This window comes from Lycorma delicatula, chromosome 2, assembly GCF_047948215.1.
Source record: "Lycorma delicatula isolate Av1 chromosome 2, ASM4794821v1, whole genome shotgun sequence".
NCBI classification, from domain to species: Eukaryota; Metazoa; Arthropoda; class Insecta; order Hemiptera; family Fulgoridae; genus Lycorma; species Lycorma delicatula.
The window spans coordinates 171,479,725-171,498,799 of NC_134456.1; the positions used below are offsets into that span (position 1 = coordinate 171,479,725).

Below are 19,075 nucleotides of genomic sequence, written 5' to 3' on the forward strand. Positions count from 1 at the left end.
ATTATTTGTTAAATATTTTGTTTGGTAAAATATGTTTTCCTAAACACAAGATTTTATATTTTTTTCTGAAAAGATAAGAATTTTTATCAGCTTGTTGCCATTTTTCCGTTAATTTTGTCTAGTACTTATATTTCAGTTTCCTATTACTTAATAAGATATAAAATTGTTATTTAATTTACGCTATAAATTAAAAGAATTTACTTAATTAAAATAATTTCAGTATTCATTCTTTACAATTCTCATAGATTTAATAAATTTCAGAGACAAGTTTAGTCAGATAGGATGTTATGTTAACTGAAGTAGAACAAATGTAAATGTGTAAATCATAAAATTTTTCCTTAAGTAAGGAAAAGGGAGCTTCTTTACAAGAAGCGATTTGTCGTCAGAAAGTAGGAGTGTTACCTTTTTGGCTGTACTACTTGGCTGAGTGCTTCTTTCCCTTAAGGGAACGCCTAGCATAAATGACTACTTATCCACATTTTCTCAAAGGAACACAAAAGCTTTCATAAAGTTTCACTAAAGTGTTTATATCTACAGAGTTTGTTCATTTATATGTTTATGTAATCCATTGTGCGGAGCTTTAAATTACTTCTTTTTTTTCTAAATAATGAATTAAATATTACTAAACTTTAAACGTTTTAAATTATATGAACAATATAAATTTTATTAACCTAACCTCTTTTCTTATTTAAAACAATTTTAGTAAATGTAAAATTGTTTCTGATGCTTCTGGTTATTTTACAAATTTTATTTCATTCTGCAAGTTTTACAGATGAAATTTCATGAATACGCTTTTATACAATTTTCATGAACATTATAATATTTTATATGCAGATCATAAATATACAAGTGGAGAACTTTATACGTCTATCCCTGAATAAAGTACGTTTCAAAAAATTAAATAAAACTGTATTTATAATAAAATTGAGATTCAATATATAGGTTCACAATATTTTGTTCAACCTTTTTCTTTAGTTAACCAACCAGACAAAACAATAAATTGAAATCATACATTTCATAATAAAGCGAAACAAAAATTATGCTAAGCCTTATCATCTAAGTTTTTCATGTAAGGATAAGGATATATATATATATGGTTGTGTGCGTGTGTATATATATATATATATATATATATATATATATATATATACGCTATATACACGCGCACGCGCACACAGCCAAACAAGTACCCATGTAAACACGTAGTTAAATATATAATAGTTGATACCGCAAATAAGCAAACTACTATCTTTCAGAATAACTAAATATTGTTGGTTTCTTTCCTCTCTTTTTAAAAAGCTATACTTATGCACTTTTAATTTATTTTAAAAATATGATATGATATGAAATAATATTTATGTTGTATATTCTTATCCCCTGCATATGATCTTTCAGATACTGAAAAATTTAGAGTTTCATGTGATAAAATTTAAAATTACTTATTTAACTATCTTAAATTTTTTTTAAATATGTATTTATTAATCAAATTAACTGAATGTTGTATTTACATGAAGCCAGTATTTAATCACATCAAATTCTTTCCTGGTTAAAAATATTTTATCAGTTTATATAAAATTGAATTAAGTGTGTTTTGCTTTATTACGTACTTTTAACACAAGACATTTCTTACAGTTATCGTATCAGATGAGGATGGTTTCAAATCTAAATTATTTATTTTCACATTCCGATAACTATCGTCTTACGTCCGATTAGACTCTTGTCTTTATAATGAAAAATTAATTTTGTAACAACTGAAAAAATGCCAAGCACTATTGGGATTGGAAAACAGATGAAAGGCAGAGATGCTATCAATGACATCGGAATTGTACAAATACAAAGGGGGATTGTTGATCAAATTCTATTCAATCAGTCCTGGTTTTTAAACCGTTTAAATGCACTAGTCAACACAAAATTTGTATCTAAGATGTTATACAACTTTTCTCACTGTAATTTGGGTGCTGATTTCAAATATGTTATTAAAATTGTGTTACCACGTAAGGGTTTTACGTAGATCGTAAGTTTGTAAAAATGTTTTTATAATAAACTCATTTTGATCAACTACTAGTTACAAATAAGAATACTTTCTGTATTTTTACTTTTAAACAATATGCATATACGCTTTTAATATATATATATATAAATATGTACACTGTATCATGAGAAGTAGACACTTACAAATATGATGTTATCATACAGACATTTGATGTTGTCTACTACACAGCTTAAAATCCACTCTAGCTTTACTTGTCTATACTGTGTGTTCTGTTTCACAGAGTTATTAATGTTTCACTATATTTTCAATAATTATTTACAATGCAAAAGAAATTTTTCACGTTTTTATTTGCTGCAAAAGTTCGTGGATGTTCAAATCATCTAGTCAACTTTTGTTGTGTCTGTGGTAAATTTACGGCATTACACAAAAATAGTTTATAAATTTTATTTTGATTGTGCATACGGGATCAAGATAAAATCTGGACCCCTCGTGTTATTTGTATATCCTGCTCAGTAACTCTACTGATTGGTTGAAAGGGAAACGACGAGCCATGCCATTTGCTGTACCGATGGTTTGAGGTGATCTAAGAACCGCTTCACCGGCTGCTACTTTTGTATGACAAATATCTTTGGATTTTCATTCTAAAATAAAAATTCGTCAAATATGCAGATGTATCCTTAGCTCTAAAGCCGGTACCACACCTAGAGGAGTTACCTGTACCTGCACCAACATCTAATCCGACATTGCTAGAAGAACAATCTGAGAATGAAACAGATAATGTAGAGGATGTTGAATTTTTTCCTGTATGTGATGAGAAATCTCATTTAATTCAACGATAATTATTTAGTTAGGGATTTAAAGTTATCAAAGCAGCAATCTGAACTTCTGGGGTCTAGACTGCAACAGTGGAATATTTTAGCAAAAAAAAAAAAAAACTTTACTACGTTTAGGAGACGAGTAAAACACTTTCAACTTATTTTACTACGAAAAATTCATTGTGCATTTGTACTGATGTCGTTGAAAGAGCTTGGAATTCAGCATATTCCTGAAGAATGGGGTTTTTTTGTTGACTATCTAATATTAGCATGAAAGAAGTTTTTATTGCATAATGGTAACATACAGCCATCCATTCCGTTAACTCATGCAGTCATACGAAAGAAAAATATGAAAGTACGGCATCAATATTAGAAGTAATAAAATACAAAGTACATACGTGGCAAGTTTGCTGTGATCTGATAATTGTTGCGTTACGTCGTGTTTTACAAGGTGGGTTTACGAAATATTGTTGTTTTGTTTTTGTTTCAGAACTATCTGAAACTGTTTGTATCACTACTAAGTGATACAAACAGTCACTACCAAGTAAAGCCATTGCGGCTGGTGAAAAAAATATAAACCATTTATCATTAATTCAGAGGTAAAATCATACTGCCGCACTTCACATAAAAGTCGGACTCATGAAAAAATCTGTAAAGACACTAGACAAAGATGTACCAGGATTTAACCATTCAAAAATAAGTTTTCTTAAATTGAGTGATGGTAAGCTCAAGGAGGGTATATTTATCGGTTCACAAATCAAGAAAGTCCTTAAGGACTCAACTTTTGACGATAATTTAGTGAATGTGGACTGGCTGCATGGAAATCCTTCAAAGACGTTGTTGGTGGTTTTTAAAGCAACAGAAAAGATGAAAACTATGATTTTTTATGGTTTATAAGCTGTTAGAAAACTACCATTATGATCCGTTGCGGGTCACTGAATTTTGCATATTGATATGCTGTCGTGGCATACTTGATGCATCTATGCACTAGGGGTGTAGTGTAGTTTAGGGCTTAAAGTAGCAGGCGCGGGGTTTTCTTTCTTCCGCGAGTAGGCTTTTGCTTAGTTCCTGAGGGCAACGTGGTAGCGTTAGGTGTCAGCTGTCTTCTTCGGAAGGCAGAACTCATAAACTCATACTATCTCTCGTGGCGGATTACTGATGTAGATGTCCCTAGGGGCATCTCACCGTGGCCGGGCTGAACACTGTGGAATGTGATCAGTTTGAGGGCAAGAAGATGTCCTCCGTTAAAGCCATTTGGTGGCTCGGAACGGAGGGGTTAGTGTAGCGAGCTGACACGCTACGAGGCGGGATCTTCTCCCCTCGGGGGGGGGAATTGAGATGTTAGAAAACTACAAATTTAAGATGTAGGATGTCATTAAAAATTCATTTCCTCCACTCCCACCTAGACATTTTTCCCGAAAATTTCGGCTCTGTCAGCGATAAACAAGCAGAGCGTTTCCATCACAATATTCTGACCATGGAGTGGTACCTAGAAAGATGCGATCCTTGAATGATGGGTGACTACTGTTGGTTTTTTTTAGAGAAACTAATCAAACGTCGTACAAGCGAAAACGTTTGTCAACATATTTTAAAAATTAAAGGTAAGACAATTCCAATGATTTAAACTTTTAGAACTGCTATTTTAAAAGCAGACTGTTATTTTAAAATTGTATTAACGTATTTCAATTTATCTGTGTTTGAATAAATAAACATTTAGTTGATTTAAACAAATTTTTAGATGAATACAAATAAATTTTTTTTTTTTTTTTAATATTGATTCCACAGAGATTATACATTTATTGATAAATAAATCGTATGTCTAAATCATATGTATCTAAAAAACGTGACGTATTACATAAATTCTGATATCAGTTTTGAATTCAGCACCCCAAGATTAGTAAAAATCACCATGACGATTCCAGATACACCAAAAAAGATTTTTTTTTGAGTGATATTAAACCACCACTAATAAATAAAAATAATATCTGAAATCTGAATTAAAATCTGTTTATTTATAAGTATTACTTATTTTTAATGATTTTAGTTTTGTCAACAAAAAATCTGTATTATTTGAGTAGTATATATTTATGATAAAATCGTTTATTTTTTAATTCAACTGTTTTATATTAAAATGCTGTTGTATGAAAACTATTAAAACAGAAATATCTTGTCATTAATTCATTTTTTTTTCCAGGAAAACGAGACATGGGGTGGAGGTGGTTCAGGTATACGGTTGCTTGATGAGTGGAATGATGTCATATTACCAGCCGCTCCTAGCGAACAGTTCACTCAGCAGATGTCGTACATGATTCGTGGCCTCGAGCCTGCATTTCATTATGAAGCTCGTGTTCAAGCAAAGAACAGATTCGGTTGGAACGATATATCAGATACATTTCACTTTACAACAAGAGGATCAGGTAAATTTCGTTTTTTATAGATGTGGAACCAATGAAAGAATAAATTGTAAATCATTTTTGATAATTATTTGATATATTTTAAATACTAAAACATTTATACATCGCTGCTTATCTAACATTGATCTAGCTGTATTAAAAATATATAATTTTTTTTAATTCTATTATTTTTTTTATGGATACATTGACGCGAACTTGATAAGAATGGTGACATGTAAAAAAATAAAATACATGTAAAAAAATGACAACTAAAAATACCTGTTTTTAATACAATTAATTTGTAAATTTGAAACGTTAAAATATTTTTTTATTTACTTAAAAACTTACTTAGTTTTATATTGTATTTTTTTAAATAAATGGTAAAAATTCCACCATTGATATCGATGCACTTTTCAAATCGTTTCCTCACATTTTCTGTCTCCAACTTAATGATATTTTCACGTTCCTTGGTGAGGGCAGCAGAATTAAAATACAACAATCAGCTCATCACGTGTGTAAGTTTTACTTGTATACCCCGCATTTTACCCATAAAGTGTAATGTAAAGGAATAAAGTCCGGTGATTTAGATGATCAATTTACCTGTTCCCTGGTTCCAGTTCATTTGCCAGTAAATCTTTTACCTAGAGTCATCTTACTTCTTTCGTAAAATGTATTGGTGTTTTATAAATAAATTAATAGAACATTTCAATTTGTTTCTCCTAATGAGAAATTTTAAAGTATTGTCAGAAATTCATAGTTTGAAATTCTTCGTGTGCTCGTTGTAGGATCACATTACGATCTGATAAATGTTTTCCTTTTATCACCATGTACCGGTTGATGTTCTATTGGAAAATGAGCTTTAGGATGTGTACCAATCTTAAGAAAATCATTAAAATTTCCTGAAAATACCTTCATTATGTCCTCATTTCAACGGTGGAACTGAAATCTGAACGAAAATTTTCGCTAGCTGTAACTTGATAACAAAGCGTTTTCAGACATATGTTTGTATCTACCTTTTTCCTTATTTCAAGCCGTGAATCAGTTTCCAAATTATGTAAGACTAAATATTGCATAGAATCAATTCCCTTTTCTCCGTAATCACTCTGTGTAAAAGATGTCTTGACTGATTCATCCACTTACCAACGTCCAGCTTAACCTATTAGTTAGACATATTTTGATTGTATATTCGTTGTAAAAGACAGATGTGGTATTCGTTGTATAATACAGATATGGTTCGATTTTCTCAACTTCTAAAAGAGATAACGGTAAGAGGTTTGTGCGCTTTTTGATATCTTGTGTCTAAGGGGATGAAATGTGATAAATAAAAGATTTTAAAAAGAAATCGATATCTTCTAACGGTAATAATATGTAAAGTCGATAACATTAATACTATGTAAAGTCGATTCTAGCTCAAAATAATCCTGAAACGAATATTTAGAAATCAGTTACTGGGTTTTACAAAATTTGATTCCTGAAGGGATGAAGTAGGGTAAAACTGAATTTCGTCTTTTTTCAAAATTTTCCAGAACAGTTTTAGACATCAGTTTGAATATCGGTAAACATGTTTTTCATATAAATATCTAAAAACTGATTTCTACTTTTTCGATATCATGGATCTGAGGGGTTGAAATTTGATTGATCAGGAATTTTAAAAAAGTCGTAGTTTAAAAAAGGGGAACTCAAAAACGTCTAAAATTAATTTATTCAATAATTTTATATCATACATATTCCTTCCATAATAAGTTTCTTCGTTCTCTTGTACGTTTATCTTGGGCTGTAATTTACGATACACTTTAACGATACTGAAATCATCTGTTGTTATTATTAACCTGTTATTAATAACACAGATCAAACATTCTCACAACTCCTATTAAAAAGTTAATCAAAACAAATGGAAAAAAAATTATATAAAATAAACTTAAATAAGAATGTAAAAAAAATTTCTTATCAGGTGTTCATTAATGGTAGTGCACTGTTTTTCTTTGTAATACCAGTGTTGTGTTTAACAGTGCTGGTATTGTGTTAGTTTTGATATAGATTTAAAATAAGTCATTGGAATATGTCAAAATAGATTGGGTTTTGATACCTCAAATCACGGACGACGGAGCCTGTCTCTTTCGTTAGCTTTCTACCTCATTTACGATACTCAAGTGCTTGGGTGGAGAGAGGTGAGCGGAACAATCATAACTGTCGTCACTGATAATTGGAAGAGTTTTATTACTAATCTCACGATGGAAAATACTCGAATTCCGTCGTTTACGTACGCGAAATATCTTTTCATTCACCTGTAGAAGACGGTTTATTGCCGACTTTTAAAAAGCAGTGTCAAGTTTATCACTTGTATGGAACCTTACTTACCATGTTCAGAAGAAAAGATAAAGTTTTACAAATTTATTTTATCGCGAAGATGAAAAAAAGCACTTATAAAGTGTTCAACCTACCCTGGTGTCAAGCAGGGGTTAGTAAAGCTGCTACAAAGGATTTTTCACAATGTAAATGAATATGTATAGGACGAAAACAGCAATTGACAAGGTGCGACCAGATTGCTAAAGGTTTTAAGTAGTAATCTACGCAGATAAATAGCCCGCTATCGTACATATAGGTTGCTACAATCTACCACCAATCAGCGAAGTAGCTCTGATGTAAGTTAGATGATATTTGAAAAGCGTGGTATTATTTTCCAGAGCCACAACTACCATGTACAATGCATCCGCTGATGCATTGTACAAAGGTCGCTACCTTTATTGATCTTATGACACACTTGAGTATCACTTATATTTTGCCACGATGATGTTAGATATAGATATACGATAGATGTACAGCAGAACGAACCGACAAAAAAGCGTTTCCTCAACAAAACTGTTGCTACTGTCTACACCATGAAGAGAGAAATAGAAGAAAACCATTTTCTGCAATTTGTATGCGTTATTTAATCAATATTTGGTTGATATTTACGCAAAGACATTATATTTTTATTATCTACTAAGATTACATTAAACTATACTAGATTTCATGAGAAGGAGATGAGGAAGACAAGATGTCCAAGCTGATCAGTTAGGAAGAACAATTGTATTACGATCATGTTTTACTGGTGGTCCACGATATTTGCACGAAGGAGGTATAGGTGTAATGACATAAGTCCACCAATAAAGTAGTTCAGATTTTTTCATCACATTTCCATGCAATCCACATTGGAAGGAAATTAAAGAGACATTAATATCTGTAGAGAAATGCTATCATCGCCGTGATGAAATTTCAAGGGTAATTCATCGTGAAGTAAAGGAGTTATGTGTCGATTGATTAAAGATCAACGTTTGAAAAGTGCAGTATTTCATTTACTCATTAGAATGGAAAAAAAAACCATTATGTACGTAACTTACCTTATGTACCTTATAATAATCATATATACATATATCATTAGTAAACACAAGTATTTAAATTGATATTATTATTTGTGATTCACAAATTATAATTTTATCTAAAATATAATTACTATTCTTAAAAATAGGCTTTTAATATATGATAATAATTGTGTAAATTTTTATTTTAGACAATATTAAAAAAACAAACAATAAATTTTGGAACTTTTTAAATACCATTCTCTATATGTATAATCATCATCAATTGTTCTGCGTTACGGCAGGTCCAGTCATGATTGCAGCAACCTCTAAGTTTCTTGATCTTCAGCTCTCCTTTTCATTCCACAGCAGCCTTCCTTTCCTTGCCTGATGTTATTTAGCATCTGGTATCTTCTTCTGTCTTTCTCTTTCTCCTTCACCATTTCCTCTACAGCATTCCTCAGCAGACAGTCTCGTCTCAAGGTATGGCCTATCAATTTATGTTTCCTCTTCTTTATAACTTCCAGTCATTTTTTTTTTCTTTAGCTCTTCTTAGTACTTCTTGATTTGATATTCTATATTCCCACGTCATAAATTCTATTCGTCCTAACCATATCTCAAATGTCTCCAACCTTTTCTCTTCCTCTCTCCTTTTCCTAAATTTTCCTAAGCTTTTTTCTCTAATGGTCCGCACAAAGGTATGTTCTTCTTGTTAAAGCTTTCCTTACCAATAGTTATTCGAAATTTTTGTACATGTGTAAAATGAGAAAGTAAAAATAATTTTGTTTAAAAAATATATTTATTATGAGACGTTATTCAAAAACGGTTTACAGCAGTGATTTCTTTGAGCTTATCCTCCCAGTTCTGTTTCACAAAATAACAGGTGTAAATTTATTTTGAATCTATCATCTCAAAAAATAAATAAAGATTAGCTATAACAAAAATTCGATTCTTCTTAAATAAATTTTTTTATTATAAGAAAACTTTATTATTGATTTTTAGATGGAGAATGTAAATGATAATACTAAAGTTGAAAATGCTACATTTATACCACCGTTACGCATTAGGCAATCAGTTTGCCAGCGACTAAGTTTGCAGGAGGTCGTAAGTGAGAAACCGAGTAGGAGACCTATCGGCAACTCAGAATTTGTCAATATTCCATAAATCTGTCAGAAGAATAGAATAAGCTGTAATAATTAACACATATTTTAAAAAAATAAATAAATAAATAAAACGAAGTACTAGTTGCATCCTTTATTGGAAGAGCGTCGAAAAAATAATATTTACAATATATTTTTACAAGAAGAGAATAAGAAGATAAATTTAAAAGATTTTTAACGATATAAAATCGTTTGATGATTTATTAAATACTGACATTATTTATTAATTTACTAGTATGATTTATAAAGTATATTGACATTATCAATAAAAGGCAGGAATTCGAATCTTAGGTGTTACATTTTTGTGGAAGAATTATAAGCGACGGAACCAGCTGATTGCTCGTGTAATCTTAGTTGTTACGACCAAGTACGCAGACTCTCATTCTAGCCTTTGAATTTAGTTATTGCTATCAATTTAGTCAGCGGCAACTTGTCTAATGGTTACGAGCTATTTATACAGTTCTTGTGAGTCCTAGCATCACCAGTAAGCTACAGATTTAAATATTAGCCCTGTAAAGTTATTGGTAAATTAATAAAAGGGAAAAATGCCATCGAGTAATATTTTTTGTCGTATCTAACATTAATTTTTCTGATAAAGAAAATTCAGAAAAATTCTGTCAGAATAGTTAAATGTACAGGTTATATAAACAAATTTAATTATAACAAAACAATTTATATAACTAAAGATACTGTATTATTGATTATGATAATGTTGGGAATATAGAAATTTCTGTAATATAGGAAATGAATTAGTTTGAAATTTTAAGTTAAATCCCATTTGAAACCTAACAATTTTATCATTTTTTTACGAAAAATTGTCCAATTTTTTCAGAGATCTAAAATAAAAGAAACCATATTTTTAATTAACAAATTAATGATTGTATGGAGGTGTACAATAAATGTTTTATATCTTTAAATACGAATCAAACCATACAGTAAATAAACGAGCACAAAACTTCATTTAATAATTTTATGAAGAAATTTCTTAACGAAGTTAATTTTTTCTGAAAAAATAATTGGAAACGGCTTATAGCGATAACACCAGAATGACTTTAAGTAATGCTATAAAGAGCCAACTATAAAGTAAATTAATTACTTATCAAAGAGTGTAAAGTTTAATGGATTTTATTTTTTTTTAACCATTATTCTCTTTTACTATATGGAAAATAAAATAATGTTAAATAAAACTTCGAATTTTAACAAAAAATTTACTTTTTGCATAAAATAAAAACTTTTCTTAATAATTCATTATTAAAATTCTACATTACATCTAAAAATTCCACGAAAAGTCGAACTTACATATTGAATACCACGTTCCCTGACCGGTTATTTAATATTATATATGTTTCATAGTTGTTCTAAATAAGACTTTTTATAAGATTAAAAAAGAAATAAGCCTCCCTCGGAAAAAAAACTTTTATTTCGCTCAGTAATACTGAATAACTGAGCTTTATGTACGCATTTCCACTACTGAATATAAATACAAAATGGGTTCAATACTTAGAAAAAAAAATGTTGCTGTTATGCGTTTAAAGCTCCTTAAGCATACTAGACACTAATCGAGTTATTTTCCCTGATAGTAGCGGTGTTCACTTTGTTTCTAGTTCTTAAAATGAATAGATTAAAGATGTAGATTGAATAGTCGAATCTAATTTGTAGCTCCAATGGATTAATATTCTGATATATCATTCGACTTGGATCAAGAACTTTAAGAGGTAAATTTCGGGCACTTCCACCGTCATAGAAAAGTATACAATTACAATACATTTGTAGATTTAATCATATGGCCACCGTTTAAAACGGCAGAATAAATTGTAAATTTTTTTTATTTTCTTAATTTCAGAAATATTTGTAAAATGTTTCATCTTATATTTATTTTCACGATCTTACAGAGTTGAAGTTTATTACTATAGATATTATAGGTATTTTCAAAAGTAAAGCATTTTTCTTGAAATAGGTGACGTTAAAAAAATAAAATTAATTTATTCTTCATTGAATAATAAAAAATATTTTTGATTTTTTTTTTATAAATGAAAAATTGATTCTTGTAAGAAATTTACAAGTTTTTAATGGTATATGGAAAAAGTTTCAACTTATTAAATAAATACAACAGATAAAAATTTTTTTATTCATTTAATTGTATTTTTCTCTTTACAAAATGCTGGAAAAATTTCTAGAATAAAAATTGTTTTCTTAATTAAAAATGGAATTTTTATTATCTACTGTAAATGCGATCGTCTTATACATGTAGTACATAATTTATATTTTAATTTTAAATTCCACTGCACCAACAGATATCATTGTTACAACAGAATGTTACTTTAACTATGTTTAATATTTTAATTACTAATATTATGGTGTTGTCTTTTCTTGTGAAATAAAACGTAGCTAGGAATTCTATTATGATAGATTACTTTAAAATTGAGTTGGAAACTATTAGAAACTATCTCGTAGTTTTAGAGAATGCTTTAAACACGTACATTGCGAGAACCGCAATAAATAGATTATCCTTAAAACATCAAGATACATCTTTATATTAATTGTTTAAACAGCACATTAAATCTTTTAATACTATTATAAATATAATTACACGTTTATTTACTTATAAACTTTACTTTAATAAATAATATTAGCAATTTTTAAGTTACTTGTTCTAAATTGATTAGTTAATTAATTACAGTTAAATCGTGTTTTCCATTAAAATTTCTTCGCCATTTACGACCACTTAAAAATAGTCGTTATAACAATTAAGTATATTTAGCACACTTCTACGTTAAGTGAGGTGTAAAAATTATATAATATTAAATATTAAAATGTATAAATGAAACAGTAATTAAAAAGAAATATTTGAAGTAATTATCTGTCATTTGCAATTGTACTAATTTTCTAGCTTTATAGTGTAAATAACGTTTTTATTTATATAATGTTTTTTTTTTTTTTTTTTAATTCTTTTACCGAGATCAAGCTCATATGACGTAAAATATTTCATCATCTTAACACACAAACGATATTCAATAGCTAATGCAAAACAAAACATTATACAGATATATTGTGTGGGGTAAAATGTTTTTATTTGAAGAAGGAAACGTTACATCGTAATTGTAAAACACTATACGCCATTTTTTTAATAAAAATATAATACTTCTGAATAAAAAATTTGAAGGGCATCTTAAATTATTCAAGTTATATTTTTTAAAAAATATATTTTTTATAAAATATATCAACTTGACCTATTTTTTTTCGTCTAAATGAGGCATTATCGTATTGAAGAAGTTTGAAGAGGTAATAAACTAATTCTCTCTCATTAAAAATAGAAATTATATATATTTTTCTTACACATGACGATCAAATAATATTTTAATTTGTCGTTTCTTTAAACAGATGAGGGGAAAACAGGCTGGAAACAATATTTAACCCTCATTATGCCATTATCCTGACCCTCTTTGGTGTGGCAATCGCCACCTCACTCTTCCCTTTCAAGCCCTGATGGGCTTTACCGGTGGTCGTTTAGACAATCTAAACCTGATAAAACATCACAATCATCAGTTTGGCTTCTGTCAGGATACCACAGATGTAAATACCTCGGCAGACATTTCCATCAGTGTTTTTACAAAACTTACTGTCGCCTTCATATGACTTCTTCCAACCACTACCACACAACATAACTTACAACCCTCAACTATCAAATTAACCGATTCGCGAAAGGGCGATCCCCGCACCTTTCTATAACAACGTTTTACACAAAACTCTTTCCATATCTAACTTCAATTAGACTGTGCATTCTGATCATTACATGATCGAGTATTTTAAACACCAAATACTATTCACATCCCAAGTTTTGATCGCAACAACAACAATTTTGTCAAATTACTCAAATTTCTCTTGATTTACTCAAAAATCAAGAAACAGACTCAAAAATTTAATAAACTTCTAAAAAAAATCCCTTTCGGCATGTCGAAAAACGGAGATAGATTTCTCCGGTTTCTAAGTAGGGGATAAAAAAGATTACCACCTTAAACTTAAGAAAAACTTCAGCTTTACTCAATACGATAATTATTGCATGTGAAAAATAGTTTCACATATTTAGCATACGACAAGTCCCTTCCCCCACCCTTTTCTTACAATTCCAATATATTTTTATCCTCGCCGTAAGGGTTGGTCATATCAAAAATTGTTTGATACAAAAAGTTTTAGGTAATGTTTAGAGGACTAACGTGTACTTTAAACCGATTCGATATTGTGCCTATTAAGGGAGGTATGATTCTTTTTTGTCTTCAAAACCCCATTTTTTCAACTCCTTTGGCTAATGGTTGGTGATATAAAAAAAATTACTTAGCTAAGTTTTAGGCTCTTATCCAAACAATAGTAGGAACTTTAAACGAATTCGATATTTTACTTAATAAGAAAGTTATAGGATATTTCGTTTTTCTAAAAAGCCCCCATTTCCTCTCTAATAGTCCGATTTTCCCCATTAACGAACTCGACCGAGATTTTGGACCGTTATATTTTATGTATCACTTTGAAAGTGATTGGTGCAAAATTACGGCAGTTATCGTGTCCGCAAGAAAGTGAAATATAAATGTATATAAACTTTTGAACTGACGGTGGTTTTTGGGGTTTGGGGGATGAAAACGCAAAGACATGTCGAACTTTGCTAGAAGTCGAATCATGCTACCCATTACAATAGGTAGCTTTCTTATGAAATCTAACGAAAACATCCCCTATCTCTCTCTGTTCTGGTCCGCTTTTGGGAAGGGCGTCAATGTCTATACCCTTACACACCGCAGCTTCATCACAGATTTTTCAACACATCCTTTCTCATCCTAACAGAAAATATCTCAGCTAACCGGTGTTTGATGCCAAAACTTCTGCTGGTGAAGTGAGCACCCAGGCGGACTCCCAGCTACCCAGGGTGCTGTTCTATCTACACATCCATAACAGCATCAGATCTGGTATAACACCCAGATGAACAGTAACATACCTTACGGGAAGGCAACTATCGAAACTCCTGCTTGACGAGTCTCGGCTTGCCGACCTTTCAAAAACAGCATAAAGACTATTTTACTCTGAAGAATCCACAACCTAAAAATTTACATGTTTGGATTGCCCTGAACTCTACCTCTTTCCACGAGTTTTTCTCGACCAGAAGCAGTCCATCATTCGCATAAGCGATGACGCGACAGCCACTGGGCAATCGCAATCGTTTGAGAGATCGATTCTCTGTCTGTTGTTGAATTCGACATTCAACAACCCAGATGAGGGAATCTTGAACACTGCCGTGGACAAGCTTTTGATAGGGTATTATCTTCTTCCGAGCCCCCAGGCAGCCACATTCTTTACCTCATTCTTGGCTATCACTTTCATTCGGTGGCCCGGTGGCCACCGGGTGAATACCTTCTTGGGATGCAAAATTGACACCATACTGCAAATTGTACCATACTAGCGAAGCTGCAAGTCTGTGGTGATTGCATTAGTCTCGCTGCTGAAGGAAACACCCAATCAAACACAAAATAGTCTTAATAAGTTTGCGGTTGGACTGTATTTTTGAATCCCTTTTCGAAGGCACTTAGGATTTACGCTTACAAGACGACAGTTGACAGCGAGCACTAGTTGTAACTTCATCCACTTCTATTGGAACTGTTGTAAACTGTTCCGTACTCAACCTTCTCCCTAGGTAAATTAACCTAAAATAAATTCAGAACAGAGAAATATAAAATTAAATAAATAAATAAAAATCAGTTATGTGATACAATACCCAGTTGAATGAAGCAATATACTAATCCTCACCTTTGAAATACCTTTTTAAATATAAAAAATACCACATTTGACAATCAAATTGTAAACATATTTTACATTATAAAAATAAATATTTCAAAGAAAAAAAATTGATTAAAGAAAAGACTGAAAGTATTATACTCTGAAGAATTATAAAATATATATAAAATAGATTATTTCAGAATATGATGAATTTTTTAGTAATTTTAAAATTTTTACTAGTATAATAAATTAATAAAGAACTTTTTTTATGATAGGGATTTGATAACAATACTAAAAGTTTGAATAATAATTTTTACAATTATTACTCAGGGAATTAGGTTAAATCGTAACTTACATGTTAAATCAAGCAACATACAGCAATCTCGTCATATTTTTACATTACTTTTTAAAAAGTATTGAAAAATAATTGTCAGATTTCAGAAATAATATTTTTGCTTACTTATTTTCAAACTTATTTATATATTATATAATTTTCTTTGTGTTTTTCATAGTATGTTTCTGTGGTATATTTAATATTATATTTATTTCTAGAATTAAATAATGGAATAAAAAGAAAAAACCGTAATAAACAAACAAGATATTGTTTTCAAAAGAAACAAATTTCACCTTTTTTGGTGGTAGTGAAAGCGGTCTATTCAAATGTTGGGTATTTCTCTTAAAAAAAAAATAAATATATAATTCTCACACCAATGAATAATTAGACATCTTCATTACTATCATCTACTGCTGCAGGCATCACAGATGATACTATCAATTTTTTATTTATCTTTCATTAAGACGGTAATAGATCATTCTTTTCAAAAGATTGTCAATTTATCATTAACGGATTAGCGGGGCAAACAATCTTTATTTAAAAATTAAGTATTTATTTTCATGAGAACAGATAAATAAAGATAAGGAGGTTCAAAGATTATCGTAAATTTGTTATTGGTTAATATTTTGATCAGATCTTTTTTGTACTTATACGTTTATTGCTAATTCTCTGTATTTTGTAGTTGTATACAATTTGAAAATATCCTTTTCTGCAACTGCAGAAAAAAATATATATACATCGGCTGAATCAGTAAAATGTCTTTCAGTTAGATGTCTAGTAAGTGTACACATTTAATTCAGCGTTCTAAAACACAAAGTTAAACCTCAACTAGGCGAATAAACTAAGGTGATCATTTTAAATAGGAACTTCACTTTTCTTTAATTAATTTCTATTTATCCCTTTAAACGATATTAAAAACTATGAATTTCCATTTGATTTTTTTTTTTAATGACCCTTCTTAATTACAACAAAATGTAAAATATCTAAAAGAATGCTCAAGATACGTTTAAATAAAGTAAAAACAGGATTCGTATTTGTGTCAAAATAATAATGCTTGTAGTTCAGCATGGCTAATTTTTTGCATACGTGAAATTTGTTTTGAATGTTGCTTAAAAAAACCAATATAAAAATATAGTGTTCCGTAAAGCAGTACCAAAATCTTCGTATATAAGAAAAAACAGCAAACAAATGGACCTATCGATCCGTGGGTTTATTTATATAACAGTTCGTTGCCGGTAGTAGGCTACTTATTCATGCATCCATAACCTACACACCTAAAAATTTTCATGTCTTTTTTCGATCAAATAATATTTTATTATTGGAATAAATTCAATGTATTAAAGTAAAATTATATCGTTTCATGACAGAACAAATTTTTTCTTTATACTATATTTTTATGGTTGTGACTAAACTACAGTACCTTAAGTCAAAGTTTTAAACAGTAATAATATTGAATTTTTTCGATCTGTATGCAAAGAATAAGTATTTTTATTGTGGAAAATTATTATTCCTTAACAATATACTCGTATATATACTGCAGTCTTTCTTTGCCTTCAAAGATAGATTTTGATCTCTTTAAGGGTTGGATATAACGAAATATTTAAAAAAAAAAGATTTATTTGGTAATTTAAATATTATTTTAGCTTATATACCTTCAAAAATACTTCATACTGTTAGTACACTGATCTCAATATTTTACTTTCTGTTTGTAATCTTGGTGGAATTCTGTTGGTGTGAAAGAGTATGATCCCGTAAATTGTCTTTGTTCTCTTCAGTTATTTTAAAACATTTCAAATTAATTATAATTTTGTAAAAAAAATAGAAAATAGTAGTAATAAAAAAAAATTCATGACCAAATTCTAGAAAGTAGGTTTAAGAACAATAATTGCAGGTATTTTGACCAACACTTACTTACTGATGGGGGTGGCACAACATCATGAAGTTACTGATTTATGGGTAAAGCACCCATGAATTATTGATACATGTCTCTGATTGCATATTTCTTACTTCTCTCTTATATTACATTATTATTAAACAAAATTCTTTGTTATCTACTGTGCTTGAAAATTTCTGAACAACAGGAAAATAAAGAGAATCAACCTTTATGTTATTCAGTTATTAGTTATTAAACTGATAATTCTGCAGTTAAAATATTTTTTAAATATAAGAAACGAAGTAGGTCACCTCCTGTGATGCTTGTCGGATAACGCTAGAACCGCGCAAAATACGTTTTTACTCGTACAAGAACGGGTAGTCAGTTATAACTAATATTTTTAAGATAGAAGGTTACTGTTTTGAAATCTGCATTCTTCAGAACACTCAGAGTTTTGGATCTGTACTGCCAAAACTGCTGCTCTGAAGAAATTACAATACAATGATATTTTTTTATAAATTGAATAATCTTTAACTTTTAATTGTCATTATTATTCTCACTAGCGTGAGTTTAATGAACTCAGAGGGGTCCTGGCTAGACAAGAAAGTTGAATGAAGTGAGCCGTGACCTGTTAAATATCACCTGACCGCGAAGGAAAACGCTAGTAACCGTATAGTGCGGTTGAAGCCGAGACGCAGATGCTAATATATTTATATATAAGCAGGTAATTCACGAAGAATGTAATAACCTTCCTACTACTGAAAATAAAGAAAAAAATCATATAAACCTAAGTTCGGAAACGCTTCGGTAGTGAGTGTCGGCTAGCGAAGATTTCGCCCTGACTTCTGCGCCTACGATAAAATTGAAACTAACTGTAATTCTTGGGAACCAAATGAAGGGGTAAATTTAATGATTTTTATATGAAATCTGATCTGTAAAACTGAAAAGAGATAAGTCCCAGAACTTTCAGTACTTTTTGAGAAATTAGGGGTAAAACAAAAGATTGAAATCGAAAAACACATTAATTTATTTTTGTGTAAGATAATTTTGTTAAACTGATAATAAAAATGTCATTTTTAAACAAAACTTGTAGAGAATTTGATTTTGATTAAAATGGTACGAATAAAGTCCACGTATATAAAAAATAAAGTGCATTTACGTACTTAGGAAAATATAGTTATCTTGTTATGTTACGCCAAAAATCAGTTCAAACATTCATAACTGATAGCGGTCAAATAGACAGCAAAATAGAAAATTTATTGTGCACAATACAAAAACAAAACTTCAGTTATATAAACAGGGGAAAACGTTTAACGCGAAGGGAAGAAATTACGGTTACCAGTTATTTTTTTGTGTTGAAAAAAAATCCTCATACCAAATGTTGGTTTCGTATTAAATGGAATATGAATGAA

At 30.0% G+C, this 19,075-nt stretch overlaps 1 protein-coding gene across 1 annotated transcript in view; it reads left to right on the forward strand.

Moving 5' to 3' along the window:
• LOC142320319 (limbic system-associated membrane protein-like) overlaps positions 1-19,075 on the forward strand; it is a 341,433-nt gene that overhangs the window by 313,083 nt on the left and 9,275 nt on the right. The window contains exon 8 of the mRNA XM_075358026.1: positions 5,003-5,225. Coding sequence (XP_075214141.1) covers positions 5,003-5,225 — 223 coding nt within the window. The remainder of the gene's footprint in view (positions 1-5,002; positions 5,226-19,075) is intronic.